The following is a 23,319-nucleotide window of genomic DNA, read 5'->3' as shown; positions in this document are numbered from 1 at the left end:
TCCTTCATGAAATAAATCACTGCTAGAGACTTTGATTTTTGAGAGGTTGCTTCAGCCCCCAGTTTTCCCCCTCCCATCCACCCAATCTCGTCCTATGGCATTCCCTCAGCTTTCTATCTTGCTTCACTTCCTGTTTCCTCTCTTTCCACCTTTCAAAATTGTATACCTGCTCTTGCCATACCAGTTCCTGCCCCCTTTCTCCTCCCTTTTGGCCTGGATAGCACAATAGCAGCATCTGCTGATTAGCCACCACTCATCCATCCTTGTCATCCACTGAGCTCTTGAAGGTGGATTCCATGAATTATTTGGGAGCTCAAAGTGGGTCCTGACTCTTGACAAACTGAAGACCACAATCATAAAACATTAAACCCACCCAATGACTGTGATAAGCATTTATAACATTTAAGGGCCCAATCCTATCCAAATTTTCAGCATTGGGGCAGCTGCAACGCAGCCCCGAGGTAAGGGAACAAATGTTCCCATATCTTGAGGAGGCCTCCAAGACTGCCTTCCCAACACAGGAAGCACTATATACCCTTAGGCACAACAGCACCGGCACTGGAAAATTGGATAGGGTTGGGGCCTAAGATATCTGTTTAAGATATTTGATTTTCTCTGTAAACCACTTTGTGAACTCTTTGTTGAAAAGCAGTATATAAATACTACTACTAATAATAATACCCGAGCAGTAAAAATCAAGATAAAAGCAGCAACAACTGGGGAAGCAATTTTTGAATGTAAAATCAGAAGAATCCAGTTGAAAAAGGTATTTTTAAATTGGTTTATTCTCTAACCCATTCCACTCTGCTCTTCAACCTCGTGAGGTGGCTTCCATAAAATCAAGAAAGATTGCAAATTATTAAATCAATAAGCAGGGTCTTTTTTTTCTTGCCTTGGTGGTTTCTTGATCTCCTCCTTGGTGAGAATACTTAGCATTTGTATATAAATAAAAAGGTTCCAGGGATCTGTTCTGACCATGCAGCAAGGGCCAAATGCCAATCCCTAGCCCAGGGGTGCTCACACTTTTTTGGCTCGAGAGCTACTTTGAAACCCAGCAAGGCCGGGAGATCTACCAGAGTTTTTTTTACAATGTTCGCGCCATCATAACATATAACATTTATGTGTACAAAGTATGTTGGTGTACCTTGAGCCCCACTGAGTATAACAGAACTTACTCCTGAGTAGACATGCCTAGGATTAGGCTGTGAGGCTGCAATCCTAGCCACACTTACCTGGGAGTAAGCCCCATTGAGTACAGTGGGCCTTACTCCCAGTGTTTCCTCCCAGAGGCACCTGAAGGGGGGGGGTCGGCACTCCGCGATCTACTCATTTTGCCTCGCGATCTACCGGTAGATCGCGATCCACCTATTGAGCACCCCTGCCCTAGCCTCAGTCTTCCCATCTGCAGTATGGGGGTAACAATACTTATATGCCTGACAGTTTTTGTAAAGATTGCATCAAGATCTTGTGAAGTGTTTTGTGTGCTCAAGAAGTGCTAGATGAATATGGAGCAGCATTATACTGAAAAGTGTTGGGGAGAGTGTAGAGCCCTAAGGAACCCTGTTGGACTAGCACAAGGGAGCCAAGTAGCAGCTTAGCACCACGTTCCGCATATGACTCTCCAGGTGGGCCTCCAGTTCTAGAACGGATGCCAAAAGCCCTGCAGTGTCTCTGTTTTCATCTTGATATAAAAACCCAGCCTTTAGCACCGCAAATAAACTTCAAACCTGCCATTCCTGGTTTTACCCTTCTCCTAAGGCAGCAGCATTTTTGTTCAGCCTTTCACTGCCCTTAGAATATTTTGTTCTCTCCAGCTTGGAAATGACAATAAATTACGGTTTACAGCGGCACCACCCCATGAACAAATGGACTCTGAACAACAGTGCTGATCTGTTTGTTTTAATCTGACATAGCACGACAGGAATGATGCATGCGTACCGAGAATGAATATTCCCCTTGCGGTCTTCGTGTTTCATAAAACAAAGTGCAACCATACAGCCCGTTTCTAGGCACTGACAATAGCAACACAATGCTTTCGCTGGCTGGTCCAGTTCCTCTTAATCCATCTGTTTTAAAGTTTTTGGTTTATCTTGACTCGTTTTTCTGCCGCATCAGCTTAAATTTTTCTCATACTTCTGGACCGAAGATGGCTATTTTGTTACATGTCTTAAATTGTGTGGAATTTACAAGACTGGGAAATGGACGTTCAGTGGAAACAAGGGCTCCAAAACATGCAGATTCTCCCCTCTCTCCCCAGCTCCAAGCCAACTTTGGGGTAAATTTGGTGGGTGGTTTTAGAAGGAAACAGTTCTGAAAAGTACTTAGACAACAAGACCATAAGAACGTAAGAGAGGCCACCAAGGGGCAGACTGGTGGTTCAGCTTGCTTCCTGTTCTGCCTCTGGCTGTGTGCTGTAAGGTGCTATGCTGCAGACACTTACAAAAAGGTAGCATCCATCCTGCAGGCAAATTTGGTAAGAACTGGACCCCTATATCTGACTGGAGACAGGCAGCAGTTTCTTTTCTGCCCAGTTGAAAAGTGGGCCAGATGGCACATTCTCCTGGGTTCAAGTCCACTTCTTGCCAACCCTGTCATCTGTCATTTTCCACTAGTGCCACAGTTTGGAGAGAGGAGGATGTTTGCTTCAGCACCCTTTTCCCCCTCCTTTGGGCCCCTAGGATGAATCCTCCACATCACCCAGTGTGTGACCTCTTTCAACAGTATAATACTAAGCATTTGTATACCTCCTTCTGTGTGTGCAAAGTGCTTCACTTATATTTCCTTGATGTAATCCTTACAAGAACCCTGTGAAGATAAGTCAATATTAATATCCCCGTATTGTAGATGGGAAAGGCTGAGGCCAAGAAGGAGTGGCTTGCCTAAGGCCACCTAATGCAGAGGACTGTGTACTGGGTATGGTCCACAGAATCTCTTTATCTGACCCAAGTGATAATTGGACTTTCCCAGCACCACCCTTTCAGCAGCACCGCTTCTGCCATGGCACTGGGAGGAAGAGATGGAAGGAGACCTCAGAAGGTGAGGAACAGTATGGGGGAAGAGGCAAACCAGAATGGGTGAGAAAGGGAGAAGCTGCCCAGTCACTGGGAGAGCCCAATTATAATGCAGGCACACCCTTTCAGCAGCATTGCTTCACTGATTCACATACTTAACCCACATGCTGAGCTATTATGCTCAGGTGCAGGGGTCTGGGGGGGGCATGGGGTGGGCAGGCAGGAGGCAGGAGGGAGGCATTTTGGGGCAGGGGGAGAGCAGGGAGTGGGAGGTGGGGCCAGGATCTGGCAGTTACGCTGAATCCTAACACCGTTCCTGGGCAGCCTGGGGTAGTCCTGGATTGTTTGAATTTGCGCCACCTCCTAGTGGCACAGATCCTGGTAACCCCATTGGGACTGCAGTAGCTCTCCCCAGGGTAAGTTTCCCCTTGCCCCTAGCTGAGCCTCTGGCTGCCTGAAACTTACGCTGGATACAGCGCAGGCCCACCAGCCTGTCTGTCCCCGCACCAGTTAGGATTGGGCTGCCTGTGTCTAAAAGTTTGGCATTTGAAAGGTCATATTGCTTGTCCTTCTGCTCTAGGCCCATATCTAGTCTCACTCACCCACCCTCATCTCTCTCGCTCTCTCTCTCTCTCTCTCTCTCTCACACACACACACACACACACACTCACTCACACACACACACACACACACACACACACACACACGTCAATATTTGTGCAACCTATTCTGGTAATATGGCAGACTATAAATCTTTGGCTAAGAAACCCCTTCCCTAGTACAAGACTTATCTTCAGGAATGTCTAGAAATGCATTTAGCCTTCTCAAGAGGATTGGCGGTTCATAGGCTCATGATAGGACAGAGCAATTGCACAGCAGTTGCACCACGGGGGGCGGGGAGAACAGGGGAAGTGTCTCAAGCGCTCTCCGATTTTAACTCAGTGGGGCAGAAGTGTGGTTCCTCGTTCCATTTCACTGTTCATGTAATCTCGCAATAATTCTGGCATGACCAACACAGTGTCTCCCTTTGCTACGCTCTGAATGTGTCTCCATACTGCAGCACCAGGCTGTAGGCCTCTCGGAACTTAATATCAGTGAGATTCAGAAAACTCCGTTTAATGTATTGTGTTTATTAAATGATTTGGGTGTCATCTCTCTGGCCTAAAATGGGGTCCCCGAAGCTGACTTGTGATTTTAAAAAAGCATCAACGTGCAAAAGGAACCAGAAGATAAAACTCCAGCTTACAAGAAACTGCAGTGGGAGATGGAGTTGTAACTTGGTCGTTGAGCACCTGTGGGACCCAACTGGAAACATTTTTTGCAGGGCCCCAGGTTCACAGCCAAGGTCTGTAGAATCTTAGGGATAGAAACAAAATTTATCATAGACTTTATATTTCTGTGGTAGAATGGAAAGCAATCAAAGTGTGCCCAAATCCTACACAAATAGCTACAAATCCACTTTTTTTTTTTAGAATTTAGAAGAAAATTAGTTCTTCATCCAACTTGCAACATGGTGTTAGGTGTCCAGTGCAATGCATTTTTTGTGTGTATTTGACTAGGTTACTGGGCAACCAATCCTAACTTGTACTGGAGCGGGCAGACCAGTGGGCCTGCACTGCATCCAGCGCAGATTTGGGGCTGACTGTGGCGCAGCCCAAGGCAAGGGGAAACTTTTCCCCTTACCCCAGGGAGAGCCAAAGTGGCCCCAATGGGTCTACTCAGATCTGCACCATCTCAGGAGGTGATGCAGATCCGAGCAGAGTGGAGCGGTATGGAGCCGCTGGAGCTGCCCAGGGAATGAGGCTAGGCTCCAGCATAACTGTCGCCTCCCGCTCCTGACCCACCTGCCCCAGGAATGCCCACTGCCTACCCTCCTCCTGCCCTGGAACACCCCCTCCCAACTTCTCCCAGCGCCCCCCCCCCCACCTCTGTGTCAGCTGAGCTCAGCCGACACAACCTTACTGTGCCGGGCCTGGATCTGGCATGGGAAGGCCAGCATAAGTTGGCCTCCCCTACTCTTAAGTCGACGCAAATGTGCCTTATGGCACGTTTACCACTCTCCCAGGTCAGCGCAAATGACTTGCTGTGGCCTAACCCAGAGGTTAGGATTGTGCCCTTAGTGTGGGGGGCCCTTAGGTGCCAAACCCAATTGGGAACAATTGATCCAAGTAGCAAAAATCCAGCCCTGAGCAACTGCCAGATTCAATCCCTGGCAGCACCCTTGATTGTGACTGAGAAGCACCCCGCTGGAGAGCTGCTTCCAACCTGCGCATTCAGCCCTGAGCTAGGTGGACCAATAGTCTGACTCAGTAGGAAGCAGCCTCATATACTGTGAGATAAAGTTGACCTGTATCAAAGGCTGAATTATTTTGCTTTAAGTATTAACTGAGCATGGAGTGCTATCAGGCTAAGCACATCTATTTTCATTTCACTCTGCTACTCTTAAGACACAGGGAGAGAAAAAAAGAAAATCCCTATGAGAATGAATATCAAGACTTTATTGATGTGAGAAGCATGTGAGAAGCATTTTTGAAAAGAGAGCTCCATATTCATCCATCCTCAGGACAATTGTCTCTATTATGTAACCTCAGCGCTGGAGCTGGAAAGATGGGATAGTGATGGTGAATCAAGGCTGTACTTGGGTGTCCCAGTGAACACTCATTGCTGCCTCCTGAGTCAATGATGTCTGCTGTGACTGGCAGCATTTCTCAAGGGTTTTAGATGGGAGCGAGTCTTTCCCAGTCCTATAGATATACCTGAAGATATACCATGGTATCTTCTGGGATCTTCTCAGGGCCAGTCCAAGACCACCTTGATGCCTGTGGTGGCATTCCAGATGCTGCCCCCTGGATGATGTGCCAGCTTCTGCTCCTACTACTACTCTCTAATATTGAAACTCAGCGTTCTCCTCCCTTCCATGCTACCTCTTCCTCTCTGTTCCCCTCCTCCTTTACCAGTCCAAGGAATGGGAGAAGGATGAGCAGCAATGGAATCAAGAAGGTGGACAATCAAGAAGGTGGAATCAAGCACCCCACCATTCTGCTGCCTGTTGCAACAGCTTCAGTTGGCCTCATGGATGAAACTTCCCTGGATCTTCTCTATGCAAAACAAATGTTCTGACGCTGAGGTTCAGCCCAGTTCCTCCTCATGGAGAGTGCTGAATGTTCCCTTGACATCAGCAGGACACCAGAATGCTCTCCTTGTGAGATGGATCATGGCGTTAATGCCGACATGCCCCAATATCAGTCCTTCACAGTTGGAGATCCGAGGCTGATGCTGTCTGTTGTGTGACAGCTTGTTTCTTCAAAGGGTTAATGCTTCTTTGAGTCTTGCTTTTTTATTTTTATTATTTTTTTTCCTACCGTTTCCTTAAGATTTTTCAAGGGTTAAGGAGTTCAGCTTCCATCTGTGGCTTACTTGGTCGTAACATTTGTTTAAACAAGTACGGTGCAATGCTGGGAAATCTTAGTGGCAGGCTAGCCATCTGTCCAGAAAGGAAGAGAGAACCTCGGCGTGTGCTTTTCTATCTGGTACGCCCAGAGATCTTGGCCCTTTCAGATCTGTCTGAAAGGATTAACTGTGTCAGGGGCCAGGAGTGCCTTTTGCAAAAAATAAAAATAAAAAATCGTGATCACGCCTCCATTTATTTTCCTTCTGTTTGACTAAACTTCCAAACATACTTGCAAGAGTTCCCCTGTCTGCGACCTTTTATACACTTGGGTTAATCTCCTTTTCTCCACCGTAACAACAAAGCCATAAAGCAATGATTAATGTGTATGTCGATTGTTGCATTTAAACTTGCACACACACACATAACAACCTCTACTACTTTTTGAGTTTTGCTGACTCCATTATAGGGAAACGGGCTGCCAGAAAGTGCACCGCTAATTGTGATAAACCAGAGACTTGGTTTGTCTGAAGCACTTCTCCATTAACTCCATCTAACGAAGTATCACTTTAGACCAGGGTTGTCCAAACATTTTGGCAGGAGGGCCACATCATCTCATTGACACAGTATCAGGGGCCCGGGAAAAAAAGAATTAATTTACGTTTAAAATTTGAATAAATTTACATAAATGAATATATTAGAGATGGAACATATGAATGAATGGCCTTGCAAATGCAAGGCCAGCCTCTCCTTCACAGCCACTGCTGCATCACAGACATGAAACAGCAAGTAGTGGAGAGAGCCCTAGTCCCACAGCTAGGGTGAGACATCGAACAGTCATCCTCACACTGAGAGCAGTTGCATCGGGCCAGCACGGGCTCCAGCAAGTCTTTAGAGGGCCAGAGGCTCATTGGAGACTAGGGACTCTCCACGGGCCAGATTGGGAGCCCCCAAGAGCCACAAGTGGCCCCCGGGCCGGGGTTTGGGCACCCCTGCTTTAGACGAACCGCATCTCGTCCTTTGATAAGCAGCTATTCTGGTAGACCTTGAGAATGCTAGATTTCAACAAAGTTTCCCTTGATGTCAGAATGGATCCAATGATAAAATATGAGCTAGAGGGTACTACAGTTGGATGGGTGCAAAGCTGGTTGAACAACCATTCCCAGCAAGTGCTGCTAAATGGTTCTATGTCAACCTGGACGGAGGTATCCAGTGTAGTGCTGCAGGTCTCTGAGTTAGGCCCTGTGCCAGTCAGCATTTTTGTAAATGATCTGGATGGTGGGATAGAGGGGATGCTGATCACATTTGCAAATGACACAAAGTTAGGGGAGAGTGGCAGCTAACACTCTGGAAGACTGAATTAGAATTCAAAATGATCTAGACAGGGTTCACCAATGGGCTCATGCCAATAAAATGAAGTTCAGTTGAGACAAATATAAAGTCCTGCATGTAGGAGCAAACAATCATGGGCACAAGTACAGTATTGGGGAGCACCGAGCTTGGCAGCAGCATGTGTGAAAAAAGGGCTAGGTGTCTTAGTGAACCATAAGTTGAACATGAATCAGCAGCTGCAGAAAAGTGAATGCATCGATGGGCATTAGCAGACGCAGAGAGTCCTAGTGACTTGTAAGTCTTGAAACTGTTGTTCACCTGCATGCAGGATGGCATGTCATTGCATGCAGAAGCATGTTGTCACGCACGGAAGATTTCAGGTTCATTTTCTGATGTATCCAAGGTAGGGATGAGAAACTGCAGCATGGGTTTGTCAAAGAGCCAGTGTTGATAAGTCTGAGCTAGATGGACCAATAGTCTTAAAGGCATGTGGCAGACTTGTACCTTGGGAGGAGCCCACAGCTCAGTGATAGGGTACCTGGCTTTTGAGCAGACTCCCTGGCAGCATCTGCAAGTAGAGATAGGAAAAGACCCTGGAGATACACTTTCAGTCAGGGTTGATAATACTGAGCTAGATGGACGAAGGATCTGACTCAGTATGAAGCAACTTCTTCTATTAAACTTGATGGCTGAACAAGATCTGAATTTTGAAAAGCGCTAGTTTTTCTTATCCTTTGTGCAGAATGTTATATCCTCCCCTCCTCCTTTTTGCACATGACACAAAGCTCTCTTCTGAGTTCATGCGCAAATGGCCCATAATCTGAGACTGGATTGCGTGGGTGGATTGGGGCTTGGTGCACAGCCAATATTGACACCGCCCTCAGCTTTGGTCCTGGGTCATTGTACCCTTAAGAGGCAGCAGAGTCTGCCAAGCTGCATTGCTTTCATTTTTGAACTGAATGAAGAAGGGACAAGCCAACCCTGCATACATTAATGATCTTGGGTCCTCTCTCTCCAACAAGCTAATAATCAAGTAGGTAGAACAGTGTTGGACGTACAGCGTGTCCGGTATTAAGCAGAATTGCAGCCAGATTATTCTGGAGAAGCAGGACTTGAACGTATTTTTTAAAAAAACAAACAATAAATTGCTCCCCTACCCCTGACTTTTCCTCTACATCCTCCCAGCAGAAACTCACTGATTGGTTGTTCTCTATTTCCTTTCAGCAGGGGGGGGAAAAAAAATCTCTTTTTCGCATCTGGAATCTTGCCAGATACTCCAAACCCTATTTTGGTTAAATTACAGTACCCAGATTTTTAGTAACAAAACGCATTGATTTTATATTCAAAAAGATTTTTATATTTAGTCTGTTAACCTTTTGTAATTCCCACCCACTGCTTTTAAACTGCAGAATGTGTTTTTTTTTTTTTTTCCTTTAAAAAAAATCCTAATTGTTGTCAGTAGGGTATCAGCCACATCCCCTTAGCAATTTAAACTCATTGAATCATAATGCAGGTGCTGGTAATTGGAGGGCTGCTATTGTTTTCCTGGCAGTGGTGAATATATTTCAAACAATTCCTTGCAAATTGGATTTGAGACCATTTTTAAAAAAATCATCTCACAGTTTAAAGATAACTTTGGCTTCCCATTTGGAAAAGGGTGCAGGAGGGGAGGGAAAGGATCTCTGCAAGTGGCAGTTGTCCCTTGAGACTGCCTCTCTCGCTAGGGGGCCTGGCTTCACACGTGGAGTGAGAGCGCTGAGCCCTTCCACGTGTGGGAGAAGGACACAGATTTTGTTCAGTGCTGTTAATCATCACGAGCCTTAACAAGTACGTTTCTTTTGGGGGATGGGTGCAACCAGGTTGCAGAAGCTCTGTTCCGGATTTCAGCCAGGGGTGGCGTGCCCACAGTGTTCAGACCATGCTCTTGGAATGGCATGGCATGGCATAAATCAGCATCAGAAATCCTGACTCAGAGGCCATTCATCCATCTAGGCCAAGACTGTCCACACTGACAAGATTTCAAGGTCTTGGAGGTGCCAGAGATGCTCACAATACAGCCCAGGGGTCACATCCAGCCCACCAACGGTTTTTGACCTGCCCACTGACCCGCACAGTATTAGAATTTCATGCACCTTCACTCTTCCCCTTCCCTCCCCCCCCCCCCAATCACTCCCTAAGCACCACTTTTGTCCTGCTGGGTGAAGTGAGTGCTGGGCTGGGTTGCTGTCACTGTGAGCCCAACTGAGAGAGAGAGAGAGAGAGAAAAAGCATGCTGGCAGCCCCACAGCTGCAAGTAATGTAAATCGTTTCCAAATCTGGATCCTCCCCCCGTTATGCAAAGTCTTGGAGTTACAGAAAATAATGTACTGTATACATTTTGTGTATAGTTTACCCGACCCTATGCACTGTAAGAGCAAGACTGAGGGGCATGGCCTAAGCCGCGGAAACTTGGGGGATCCCTGTTTTATTTGTAAGTCCAGTGCTCTGCCACAAACCGGTCCTCCTCTCCCTAACAAATGAGCAGAGGTCACTGCCTTATCCCAGAGGCAGGCCTCAATTCCATCTAGTTCAGTATGGTCTGCCCCACTGGCGTAGCTGGAGGGGTTGCATAGCACTAAGTTTTGCAGGGAGGATTTTGCCTCTGTTTTGCTTCCACTCCCCAGAATGGTACAAAGGGGAGGGAGAGCCACTTATACTTGTTCAGGTGTTCACTTATACATGTTCACTTATACAGGTATACATGTTCAGGTGCCTGCAAAACTTAGTGTGTTGCACCTCCTCTAGCTATGCCAGTGATCTGCCCTATCCCGCATCCCTGTTATGTACCGCAACCCTTGATCTCTGTGCTTCCATGGCAACTGCTTTGGCACCCGTCCCCCTCCCTCCCTGTTGCTGTTTCCTCCCCCCCCCCCACTGTTTCACATGTTAGATAAGATCCACGAAGAGACCAAACATTAAGAGGATGGAATGGCAACTTTGGCCCCTCTTGTTTCCTTGCTTTCATCAAATAAAGTTACACCCTTGCTTTGACGTACCACTGAGGTTTCTTTTGTGCACTAATTGATGTTGGTTTTGTCAGGCTTCAGTGGAATGTAATTTTATAAGGAGATGTTTGATTGAAATCTCGACCTTCGTTGTTTTGTGCTTTTTCAGCCAGTGCTGTGAAGCCAGCTATTTGCTAAATCTTTTGCCTGTGTTTTACATTAAGGGAAGGTTGGGATTTCCTATTGGAAACATGGAGTGTGCTTTTCGTATGGAAAACCTCGCCACTTAACTTGGGCTCTTTGGGGCTGTAGGTATTTTGAATGTTGTTTTCTAAAATTCCGTCACTGAAACAGAACATTCACTGATTAGATTTCCTTCATGTCTGCAGCATTAACGTATCGCAATATGTTTAATGCAATGCCCGCTTGCGTTGTCAGCAGCTGCCCAGACAAAATCGACGTTCTTTGAACAAGTCAAAGGCAAGCTGTTGGCCAGAGAAGGAGGAGCCTTTCCTGATGCCTCTGTTTTTGTGTAGTTCACACCAGATGGAATGATTTAATTTTAAAAGAAAAACAGACAGTGATTAGTCACTCAGGGATCTGTTTGTTCTGGGGGCAAATTTTATTTCTGGTGGCATCATGTCAGATGAATGCGTTGGATGAGACAGGGTGTACCCTCAGGTGCTAGGAGAGTGGTGGACGACAAGAGAATGAGAATGGCAGTGGGGGGACTGCAGTAGCAGCAGGAGGACTGGTGGGGAGGCAAAATTGGTGTTACAGTCCATAGATACGGGGCAAACAGACACTTTTTCATGTGGTGTAAATTATATTCAGTGGGGGGGAGGGCAGCTGTCCCTATGCACCCCAGTGCAGGGGCTTTTCCAGCAGCTGTTTGTTGGTGGTTTCTGCTGCATCTTTGTAGATTATGAGCCCTTTTGGGAACAGGGAGCTATTTATTTATTTTGCTGTAAACCCTTTGTGAACTTAGTTTTAATTGGAAAATATACAAATATTCCTCATCATCTGCTTTGGGACTTCTGCTCAGAGGTCTGAACCTACCAGCTTCCAGAATTGGAATTGGATCAACACTTTCTCATTAGAGGGGGGGTTCTGCCCAGGCATGAATGAAGACCCGGGGGAGAGAGAATAGAGGCATCATAGAGGCCGTACGCCAGGTCAGTACTCCACCCAGAAAATTTCAGGACTGGGAGACTTGATATGCCCCAGCTAGTTTCACCTCTGATCCCGGAACACTCCCCCCCCCCCACACACACCATCTCTAGTGGGTCTTCAATAATTGTGACAATCGTGAGCTTAAACCGATGCTCAGACATGGAGGTACCATACTTTCTAAGAAGCACAAGGCAACCCAGGAGCTCTGGGAAAAAGGGAAGTCTGCACCAACCACGTTTTGTCACTTTTCTCTCTTTAGCCTTCTGGCTCTGTTATGTGCATTCTCCCCACTCCTTCTCCCTCATTAATTACTGACATTAATTGATAATTGAGTTGATCATTAAAGGCTAATGCGCTGTGTCTGGTCACCTTTAAATGGGATACATCTACAGCTCCCAAGGACCAATAATTCACACACACCCCCCTCTTTTTTTTTTAAGGAAGAAAATATTACGACATTTAGGCCAGCCCATCAACAGCTAATAACTCTTTATGCCCCGTTATTAGAAGGTTGCGCCTACAGTTTAACGATAATCACCTTGTCGCTCTAAGTCATAGATACTTATAGCTGGTGGTGTTCCTCTCTTTCCCTTTTCCTCCTCCTTTTTATGCTCTACACAGGTGATTAGCATGTTGTAATTGAGTTGGTTGTAAAAAGATAATTAATTGACATTTCACTCCCAGAGAGGTCAAACTGCCCCGTCTTCTGCGGTCACTGTGAGGTTACTCAATCTGCTGGAGCTTCTGTTTGGTGCTGCTACCCCTCCCTGCACACCCCCCACCCAAGGTGATGGGATGCCCCTTCATCTTGCTGATCAAGACATAACTGTTGTAATTAAAACAGACACGGAGGGAGTATTTAACAAGTGCAGCTCCTGCAGTGGGACTCTCTGGCTATGCTCGGCTTTAGGGAGGAAAGTGGAAATGTGTCCAAGTATGGCAAGGCCAGTTGGCTGAGGACCAGTCATTTGGAAGCGCAGAGAAAGAGAGCCCAATGGCTCTTCTGTAGTGCAGGGGCTACGAGACGAGCATCCCAATCTTATCCAGAGCTTATGCTCCTGATCTGTCACTGCAAGTCCTGGAACAACAGTGCAAAAGTCATTCCATTCTGTAGTCTCCAGGGCAAATGGCTGGAGGCCATGCGCAAGCAAAAGCAGCCTGCTGAATCTCCTCTGTTCCATGCTGCCACTGGTAAGTCAGTGGGGGTGGAACAGGGGAAGATTTGGGTCAGGGAGTGGGCCAAGCTGAGGACAGTTTGAAGGCAGGATGGAGAGGATCTTGGATGCCGTGATGCATGCCATGATCCTGCCCCATTTTCCTGCCTAGCCAAAAACACTGCCTGATGCCAACTAAATAGCCGGTGTAGGTCAGAGGAAAGCTATTGGAGGCTAGGTGGAAGCAAAAAGATTTGCTTACCTCTCCTGGGCCATCTGGTCGCCCCTCTCATCATAGTATACCATGCAGGCTCCATCAGTGAGACTGCCTGCTATGGCTGGCAGGGGAGAGAATTGGGCCCTATGCTGTAAAACATAATTTCTCCGGTTTGAATCCCATCTACCATGAAATCAGTAGTGTCCTTGGAAAAGCACTGCCTATCAGCCTCAGCCCTTCCATCTGCGATATGGGCATGATGACGATGATGATTTATATACTGCTTTTCAACAAGAAAAAGTTAACAGAGCAGTTTACGAAGGAAGATCAAAATAACTATAACAGCGTTTCTCTGTCCCAGAAGGACTCACAATCTAAAATGGTGTGAAGACACTAGCAGACAGCCGCTAGAAAAGGCACTGTGCTGGGCTGAAGAGAGACAATTGCTCTTCCGCTACTAAATATTTACATTTCATGCAGTAGTATAGGTCTGTTCCTGGCTACTAGTCATGATGGCTGGGTGCCACCTCTAGATCCAGCAGCAGTCTGCCTCTAAATCCCAGTTGCAGGATGAAGAACAGTGGAAGAGAAGTGCCTGTTTTGCACGGCTTCTGGTTCATACCTCATCTCTGTCTCTCTAGCTCATCGCCCTCCTCTCTTCCCCGCTATTTCTGCTGCTCCTTTCCCCAATTCTTTTTTGAATCCAGGTACCAGGAGGAGAACGGAGGGCGGGGGGACGGGGACGGACGACTTCCACCCTCATCAGAATTCTGCTGTGTCCTCCGTAGAACCAAAGTCCAGGCATACAGCGTTAAAACAAGGACCTTCACAATATGGTGTGCTTCTTTTGATATCATTTCCACCTGAACATTAAATGACCTTATTTTTTTTTTTAAAGGAAAAGTTAGCCTTCCACTTTTGCAAGGACGTCCTTAATACCTCTCTCTTCATTAGCTTTTGCTGGAGTAGCAGTATTTATGTCCTGAGCAATGAATGGGAACCATATTGCTTACAGCATAATTTCCAATTTCTTAATGCACTAATAGTTTTCAATAAAGACTTTGCAGCTGCTAACTTCTGACTGCCTCGTCTCCCTGATCGTGGTGTGGTTATGCTTCTAAATAAAATATCTGACAAATGCAGAAAGGGAGGAAATTAGGGGTGACCCGTGCTTGAAACAGTGGAACTTCAGACCAGAGTGGACAGGACGGGGGAGATACTGGAAGCAATCTCCTGGAAATGCTTAAGATCAGAGCCTTGACATATGGGTGGAAGTAGGTGGGTTAAACCCTCCCACCCTGCACCCCAATATAAACACCGCTCTTCTGTAGCTGCCATTAGGTAAGTGGGAAAGAAGGGTGACCTGTAGATAGTTTTAGATCAGGATTAGAGAGATTCTTAATTTGGATCTCTTAATCACTTCCCTAGGCTCTAGACAGAGCCTCTTGTCAGGGTTTTTTTCACCCAGGACTTGTGGGTTAAAGGAGAGTAAATGTGCATAAGATTGTAACCTTAATGTAGCCTTAACTACACAGTGTCTCTCAGGCAGCCCTTTGGAAAGGCAATGAGATTCTAGAGACATTAACAAATGCCCCTAGTCAAATTTCTCAATTTGCCTTCTGCTGAGCCTGGTGCTGCTTCTCAGCCCAGGTCCTTTGACAGTGTTTCAAAGGCAGCACCTGAGCGCTCCTGTGGATGATGTCGCTGTTCTGCTGTAGAAGTCCCAATGCTCAGCTCTCCCTCAGCAACTCCCCTGGTCCCAATTACTAGATTGCATTACTAGATTGCGCTTCATTTTGATAGGTGTGAGCATACCAAGGTAAACATGAGTGGGTTGCATTCCACCTAACTAACAATGCAGACACTACAGAAAAATATTTGACTGTTGGAGTAAACTCCTGCTGTTTGAAAAATGAGTTGGCTGAGGTGCGGACAGAAGTTCTTCCTGATTGCTGAAGATACTGGAGGAATCAGGCCTAGATGCCTTTAAAAGGGGATTGGACAAATTTCTGGAGGTAAAGTTCGTCATGGGTTACAAGCCATGATGTGTATTTGCAACCTCCTGGTTTTAGAAATGGGATCCTTCAGAATGCCAGATGCAAGGGAGGGCACCAGGATGCAGGTCTCTTGTTATCTGGTGTGCTCCCTGGGACATTTGGTGGGCCACTGTGAGATACAGGAAACTGGACTAGATGGGCCTGTTTTCTGATCCAGTTGGGCTATTCTTATGAGGAATAAACTGGTGCTGCCTTAGACAATAGGTGCAGACCAGTGTTCCAGGCCACGGTTACATTCAAGGTGACTGGAATATGAAACGGGGCTTGCTTCTTTACCTTTTGTAGGGAGTAACATACACAGCTTATAGATGGTTTTTCTCTCTTTCTCACCCAGTTAATCAAATGTGGCATTGTAATCATGACTCAGCACCAGAAGACGATAGATGTTTTCTTACTTTCCCATTGGCTTTTGTTCATACAGCCATGAAAAAGGACCGCTGTTGCTTTGCAAAGTTTCAACGAACTGAACGTGGCCGTGCTACTTTCAGGAATGTCAGCCTTGCGCCTTCTCCAGGGGATGTCCGTTCTGAGGGGCCACATGAAGTAAGAGGAGCCAGACACACAATGGGCACTGCTCTTCACTCCCCCCTAAATTTTACTTTATCTGTTGCTCTGAGATCTTTGGACAAAGGACAGTATTGGCTATTCATTAAATACACAACCATAAATAAATGCATTCCTACTTTTCCCTCATGGAATTCTGCTCAGAAACAAATTGCTTCTTCCTGCCTACTTGGTGCTTATGAATCACTTGCTGCTTCTGTTTGGAGTGAGCAGGAGCAAGCAATGCTGGGTTCCCAGTGTTCCCTGTGCATTTCAAACCAAAGAGACATGGACCGAGGAGGCTCCATGGCGCATGCTTTGTAAGTAAAGGGAAGGGAAACATCTACTCTTTTGACTGCTTACCCTCCATGTGGGCACACGCAAGTAGAGGAGGCAGTGGGTGGTGGATTCAGGCAGCATGGAGACAGCTGCTGCCCCTGCTCCATGGTCTCTCCTATATGAGTATTGTTTACTTTATTTAACAGTGGCAGTAGCATTTGGCACAGTGCCTCAGCTGGCCTCGGACTGACTCTTTTTGTCTTTGAAGGGGCCTCTGGGGACAGCTTCCCCTAGTGGATGGAGCAGTCTGAAGGAAGTGGGCTGAAGTGATCTGACTTAGCCAGGACAGTCATTGTCTTTCCAGGCATCTTGGAGATCAGCAGCGAGTCTTCCAGGGGCCCTTGGCAACTGCCCACTGGTGCTGACCCTGACTCTAACCCTGGCCTCAGGTATAATGGCTTACCCATGTTCCAGAGAACCAGTATGGTGCAACAAACAGCATGTTGGACTCTGGTTTAAATTCCCTGGGGCCAATCATCCCTCCTATCACTGAAATCCTTGCTAGTTACAAATACAGAAAATAAAAAGCAGATTTGTCTCACACTTAAAGAGATATTAGCCAAATAATAATGTGCATTTGTCGACTAATTGCTTGATTCAGTTTGCAGATGGATAAAAACAATAGATCTGAAGCAACGAACATGCCGCATTTGTCTCTAGACATTGTATGAGTGTGTCAGAGCAGGTCTCGTCTTAGCAACACATTCCCTCCTATGTGAGAAAAAGGGGAATGTCCCTGGAGATGATGCTGGCCGCCTGCAGTTCTAAGAGAATGTATTCAAAGTAGTTATATTTTTAATCTGCCTGCTGATTAATTAACTGCCCATCAAGTGTTTAAACTTCTTGGTTGGTTGGTTGGTTGGATGGATGGATGGATGGATTAAATTGTGCAGTTCTTAAACAAAGTAAAAGAAACCCATGAGTTGCAGGGCAATTAAAACACTCCTTTGAAAATCATACAGAAAAGCAGAATAAGATTCCTCTTCTCTCACCCTTTGCCCACACAGGAAGGAGGCAACCAGACAAGCGCTAAGGCCCCTGCTGAGAAAACGACAGCCTTCCAGGCGACGGTTGGAGATGGCAGGTATGTGTCAGAATCTCTTCAGCTTCTCAGTGAGAGGCTTGTGAGCCACGAATGAACACAATCGTGATCTCTCTCGGTGATTGCTCTCAAGCTACCTTGGAATCTTGCCTTCTGTAACCCATATTTCAAGCAGCGTCTTCATACGTTGTGAGGCTGACCTAATGAGTTGTCGAGTCTAGAACTCCACAGGTCGACTTGTCCCCGACTTTGTCTACTTTGCTGTGCAAGAACCCCTGTGGTCCACCCATGTGTTTTACACACGACAGCTTGTGAGAAGAAGCTGGGGAAGGGCAGAGTGGCCAATTTGGCTGCTCGGGGAAGAACAGCTGCTGTCAGAATGAATGAGATGCTGCTTTGGTAGAATGTTAAGTTTGCAGTTGGTGAATAGTGAGGATCTTCCCTTGCCTGAGGTACTGGAAGGATCAGACCCCAAGAGGTCATTTTGGGGGGGGGGCAGCTGTCAGGCCATTGGGACCAGAAGCAAATAACTGGGTCCAGGGAGGGTAAGGGTCAAGCTTCTTAAGCAGTGATAGATGATTAGAAGGGACAGAAGTGGGTGGCATTGCCCAAGACAAACCAGTGGTGAGTTCCCAAGGAAGTGGCACAGAGAAAGGGAGCAGGAGTGCAACTCTCTCTCGGCTGCTGGGAGCTCTTAAAGCGGCAGCAGTTTCAGTGTACGCCTCCATGCAAATGGCTACCAGGAAGCAGGTGGCAGTAGTAGGGGTTGTGGCTTCTCCTCCTTGGGCCGCAGATGGAAGGATGCCCTCTGATCGTCATCTCTTCTTCCCTGCAGTAGCTCTAAACAGAAGCAATGGCACCCAGTTCTCTCCTTGGACCAAGTGGTCTAGTGCCTGCTGGGTGTCACGAACTCCCTGAGCGTGCTAGGACCAGCAACAGAGCAGGCAGTTTCTTCCATTCCCAGTCTGCTCCTGAGAGGGAGGCAGTGGAGCTTAACAGTAGCTTGATCTACACCTGTTCCTCATGGGCAGACCAATGCTCCAGTTGGCCCATAGACAGACCAATCCCAATTTCTTATAACTGAGAAAGCCAAGAGGCCTCCCCCTCAACTGCATGTTCTTGAAAATCCTTCCTCTTCTTTCCAGTGCATGCTCTCTCTCTCTCTCTCTCTCTCTCTCTCTCTCTCTCTCTCTCTCTCTCTCTCTCTCTCTCGCACGGTTCCTGTGGACAAGCTTGAGAACATTTCTCCCCCATTTACATCCTTTGTGCGCTTTTGTTTCTGTGTTAAATAGCAATCTGCACTCCTGGTTTTCAGACGCAAAGCTTAGCCTTCAACTGTGCTTTCCCCATTCATCCCTTGGTGCTCCTTGTCCACGAAAGTACTGTGATTCGCCACACCGCCCATTGGAGCACAGAGTAGTTGTGTGGGAAGGCTTAAGTCCAACATGGGGAGAGGAAAAAAACAAACTGTTCAAGCTTTGAAAACTCTGGCTTTCAAACAAAAAACATGCAATGCTCCACATCAAGGTGATTTGGCAAAGGGCTATTGAATTCTGGAATAGACCTGCACAGCACACTCTCACCACAGTAAAGAGGTCTGTGCGCACAATATGATTCCAAGTCCCTTGAATATGTTGACCCCATTCCCCCAGTTTTGCAAAGTACAAAATGGCAGCTTTGCTGGTCACAGCCGTGAAGAAATACAAACAAGCAACAAGGTAAGGGGAATGGCATGACTGAGGCTGCAATCCTGAACACACTTGCTAAGGGCTAAGCCCCATTAAGCCATATCTGCCCAGTGTTGCCTGTACACAACATGGATCATACACCTGTAGGCTGGGCAGAAATGGGTTAAATGCAGTGGGACTTACTTGTGAGTAAACCTGCACAGGATTGCACTGCATAACTGATAAAATGGGATGGATAAAGTGGAGAGAGAGAGATTTCTTCTTCCTCTTTCCCAACATCCAGGGTGGGGTGTCATCCGATGAAACTGACTGGCAGGGGGTTTGGGACAGAGAAAATGAAATGCTGAGTTCCAATGAGGACCACTTGGCATACTCAGAAGACAGCTTCCTGCGTTCACTAGGAGCACCTGCCCATCTGTCACCGAGCTCTGGCCGCCTGCCACCCCTGCCTGTAGCAGTGCGGTCCACAGATTAATTCTGTGCCTTGCGAAGAAGTCCTTCTCAGCACTGACCGGCAGCAGCACTCCAAGGGTTCAAGCATAGGTCTTTCCCAGTTCTAACTGAAGATCCTGAGAGGGATTCAGGGTCCCTTCTTGATGGAGAGCAGGCACTCTATGACTGACAAAACAGACAAAACAAGGCACTTCTTCACACAGCGTGTAATTAACCTTTGGAATTCTCTGCCACAAGATGTGGGGATGGCTATAGGCTCAGATTTCTTGAAAAGGGGATTGGACAAATTCATGGAAGAGAACAGGTGTCTACCAGTGGCAGCCTACATGTGAAAACCTGCGACTGGCAAGCAATGGTGGGGAAGAAGTGTGTTTGTGACCTTTCCTGTGACAGCTGGTGGGCCGCTGTGGGAAACAGGAGATGAGCCTGGGCCTGGTCCACTGGAACTTTCCTTCCCCAAATCCTAATTGACCCTCTCCTCTTTTCAGGGGTTAAAATGATTCCATTTTCTCACCCTGAACTATAATGAAACATCACATCACACCAGCTCCCGCCCCCCACTAGACCCACCCACTCCAAATTGAGGAAGCAACTCACAGCTCTTCCAGCAGCATCAGCAAATACAAGGAGCAAATTCTTGATTCAGGGAAACAGGACAACAGCAGAAAGATTAGTCATTATGGTTTGCTTCATGAGGAGAAGAATGAATGGCTGATGCCACGACAATTATGTTCTCTGCACAGTGCCTACACACTTGCAAAAAAAAAGACCTCACCAAGAAGATTTAATTGGTTTCTCTTCTTAGCAACAGAAGTGAATAAAGAAGGATCTTTCTGGAACAGGTGCCCAAGAGGTTTTTCATGCATCAGGTACAAAGCTACTTCCACAGCCCGCTTTGGAAATTACAGAGACCACATGACCATTCTTGATGTTTTTGTTTGTTTCACCACACTGCCTCATCTGATGGATTTTTGTTTAGTTTCTCACTGTGAGGTTATCCGCATTCATGATCTCAACAGGCTGGCAAAGGAGATCATCATCAATACCGATTTGTAGAAAGCTGGGTCGTCATCCATGCAGCAGATGCCCATGTCGGTGAGAACTGAGTGTTTGGATTCTTTGCCTTTTAGGCCATATTTTTGCACATCAGTGCTCCTTACAGATTTGCCTTGGGCTCTGTACGCACCAACTCTGAACCTTTCCAAAGGGACAGGCCACCCGTTTTTATCATGCGTCATTCCAGAAATTTCTGCTGCCATTCTTTGTGGAGATGGAAGTCTCCACTACCCAGGCTAGAACAATCTAGACTTTCCAAGTTTAATAGTATGGCCACTGTGGCTAAATGGAGATTAGACAAATTATAAGAACATAAAAAGAGCCCCGCTGGATCAGACCAAAGGCCCATCTAGTACAGCTTCCTGTATCTCACAGTGGCCACCAAATGCTTCAGGGAGCACACAAGACAACAAGACACAGCCTGCGTCCTGGTGCCGTCCCCTGCATCTGACAAATCTGTGCAGGACAGGTGTATCCATGGGTACTGGTCATGATTGCTATGCACCACCTCCAGGTTCAGAGGCAGGTCATTTCTGAATACCAGTTGCATGGAGGCAATGGAGGAAGAAGGGTCTGTCTTCATCCCTTGCTTGTGGACTTCCCAGAGGCAGCTGGTGGGCCACTTTGGCAAACAGGAGGTTGGACTAGATTGGCCTTTGGCCTAATCCAGCAGGGCTGATTAAAATCTTATTAGAAGAGGGAGTATCTTGGTGAAGTTCAGAGTGAAGGTCATGCTTCTTGCATTGCTTGGCCCTCTTTCCACTTACTTTCATGCTTCTTTGTGTCGCATGGCAGATCTTTCCACCTATTTTCAACATATGAAAAACAGCTGAAAGGCAGGGCGTACTTTTCACGTTGCCAAAAGCATTCATTCAGAGCACCCTGTACCACATTTGGGTTCAACCCTAAAATTATTACATCACCTGGACTGAAAGTTGCTCTTGAACATGAGGGACCCTTGTCTTCCTGATCTCATGCAGCCTACTTCCATGTGTCTGAAACTGGCGCTTCCAGGCCCACACAGAGGGAGCAGCAACCACCCCAAGTGAGGCTCCCTCCCAAGTTCTGTACAGTGTGCCTGCAGAGCATCTTCCAGGGATGTGTCTGGAATCAGAAAAAAGCCGCATCCTCAGACACAGCATTGCCAGAATCCTTCAGCTTTGCATGAACTATTGTCCTGCTTCCCAATATTATAAATGAACCAGGAGAATCGAGCCAAATTGCATGGCTGCAAATGTGCTTAGTGGAGATAATGCTGAACAGACGGAGGAGGAATGGGGAAGGAGTATGGCTTGGAGATTGAAAGAATCCATCAGCCCTCGACAATAACTGCAGGGAAGAATCGGGTTGCAGTGGAATGTGGTCCGGAAAGATAAAAATCATTGGAAGAGCTATCACCTACTTAAAAAAAAAAAAATCTGCATATACATTAGCCAGGACTAAAATTTGGCATGGGAACATCATCCCCTTAGAAAATGGATTAGAAGTACAAGATATTTAAAACACACACATACGCTTGGAAAGATGAATGAGGAGACAATCTAGAAGGGCAAAAATGTAAATAACAGAATGAGTGCTATTTAAAAAAGAATCAGAAACAGGAATGTGGAAAATCAGGAAACATTGGACAAGCTTGGGCCAACTCTTCATGTCTGACACGGACCCCAGTTCTTTTGCTGCACTTCAGGGCATATGTGGTTTCGAAACAGCAGGTCAGAGAGCATTCTGAAGCAGCCACCTCCCTCCCACAGATCAGCATGGCTAAGAAGCACTATTTTCTTTGATTTGAAAGCCCTGGTTATTGGACGGTGTGTCAGCTGGCTTACCTTTGACCTCCCAAACCTGCTGGCTCAGCATCCCACTTGGGTCAATGTGCCAGGCGATTGCCAAGCTAGGAAATGTCAAAGTTAAACCTGAGGCATGAGCAGCCATACCTGCATCTAGATCTGGAGAGGGTGTGTTCCAGAAGGTCCGTTGCTTGACCTGGGGGCATGACCCAGAGCCTGAAGTGCAGGAGGTATGCTCTGTTGACCAGCCAAGAGTCGAAGACTAAAGTTCCTACTATCTATAGCCAATCCAGAGACTTCACAGTGCCTGATAATCACAGGTAGCAATACTGTACATTCATCTTCTCTTCTATCCTGGAAGCGGTCTCTGGGACCTGAACCCTTAATATCCCAGGTAGATCTCAGCCTCCAGCCATGAGATTCCTGGTTCATTCCTCAAAATCCCTGAAAGAACACAGCTTATCTGGCAGACAAGTGGCTAAACCCACTTCTCCATGGGTCCCAAGTCCAGCCTCAGTTGCGAGAGGGCACCGGGTCAGATTGCCCCAAGTTATCCTCTGCCCTCCACTGTGCTCTCACTTCCTTCCCTTCCTGGTCTACTGGACTGATCTGATGCTGGTCCTCTTTGGACAACGGCTGGCTGGCAGGTGAAGAGCTGGCTGCAGAAAAATGCCATTCCCCCTGACTGCACCCTCAAAGCACCCTGTCTTCTTGACAGGCAAGGGAACGTCCCCGTCAACTTGTCAATAGAGCCATGCCTTCTTGTCATCTTGCCCTCCATCTCACATAGCTTCAATTGGCTCTGCTGCTGAGGTGACGAGGGCTTCATCTGGACATCTGGCTATCAACACATCCTCCCTTGCTGTATCAGTGGGTTTCCCCCTGATTGGCATGCAGGGCAGACATCTGCATGCAGGGCATCATGGCATGCAGGGACATCATTGGGCAGTCTGGACAGACACCATTACACACATGATGAGCTTTTAACACACTCCTAGACTGGCTCCAAGTTGCACCACCTGGCCATTGCTTTTTTTGCTTAAAGTCACAAATGGATTTGCAAAGTTCTTTCCACAATTGCAGTGAATATAGCGT

General features: G+C 46.9%; 1 protein-coding gene across 1 annotated transcript in view; it reads left to right on the top strand.

Moving 5' to 3' along the window:
• MORN1 (MORN repeat containing 1) overlaps nt 1–23,036 on the top strand; it is a 69,141-nt gene extending 46,105 nt beyond the window's left edge. Inside the window, exons 11-14 of the mRNA XM_066637403.1 lie at nt 15,738–15,859; nt 17,206–17,282; nt 18,893–18,958; nt 22,943–23,036. Coding sequence (XP_066493500.1) covers nt 15,738–15,859; nt 17,206–17,282; nt 18,893–18,958; nt 22,943–23,036 — 359 coding nt within the window. The remainder of the gene's footprint in view (nt 1–15,737; nt 15,860–17,205; nt 17,283–18,892; nt 18,959–22,942) is intronic.
• Nucleotides 23,037–23,319: the final 283 nt, after the last annotated feature.

Source organism: Tiliqua scincoides, chromosome 9 (genome assembly GCF_035046505.1).
Source record: "Tiliqua scincoides isolate rTilSci1 chromosome 9, rTilSci1.hap2, whole genome shotgun sequence".
Classification (NCBI taxonomy): Eukaryota; Metazoa; Chordata; class Lepidosauria; order Squamata; family Scincidae; genus Tiliqua; species Tiliqua scincoides.
Note: the sequence above shows the minus strand (reverse complement) of the source record. Positions and strands in the feature narration are given on the sequence as shown.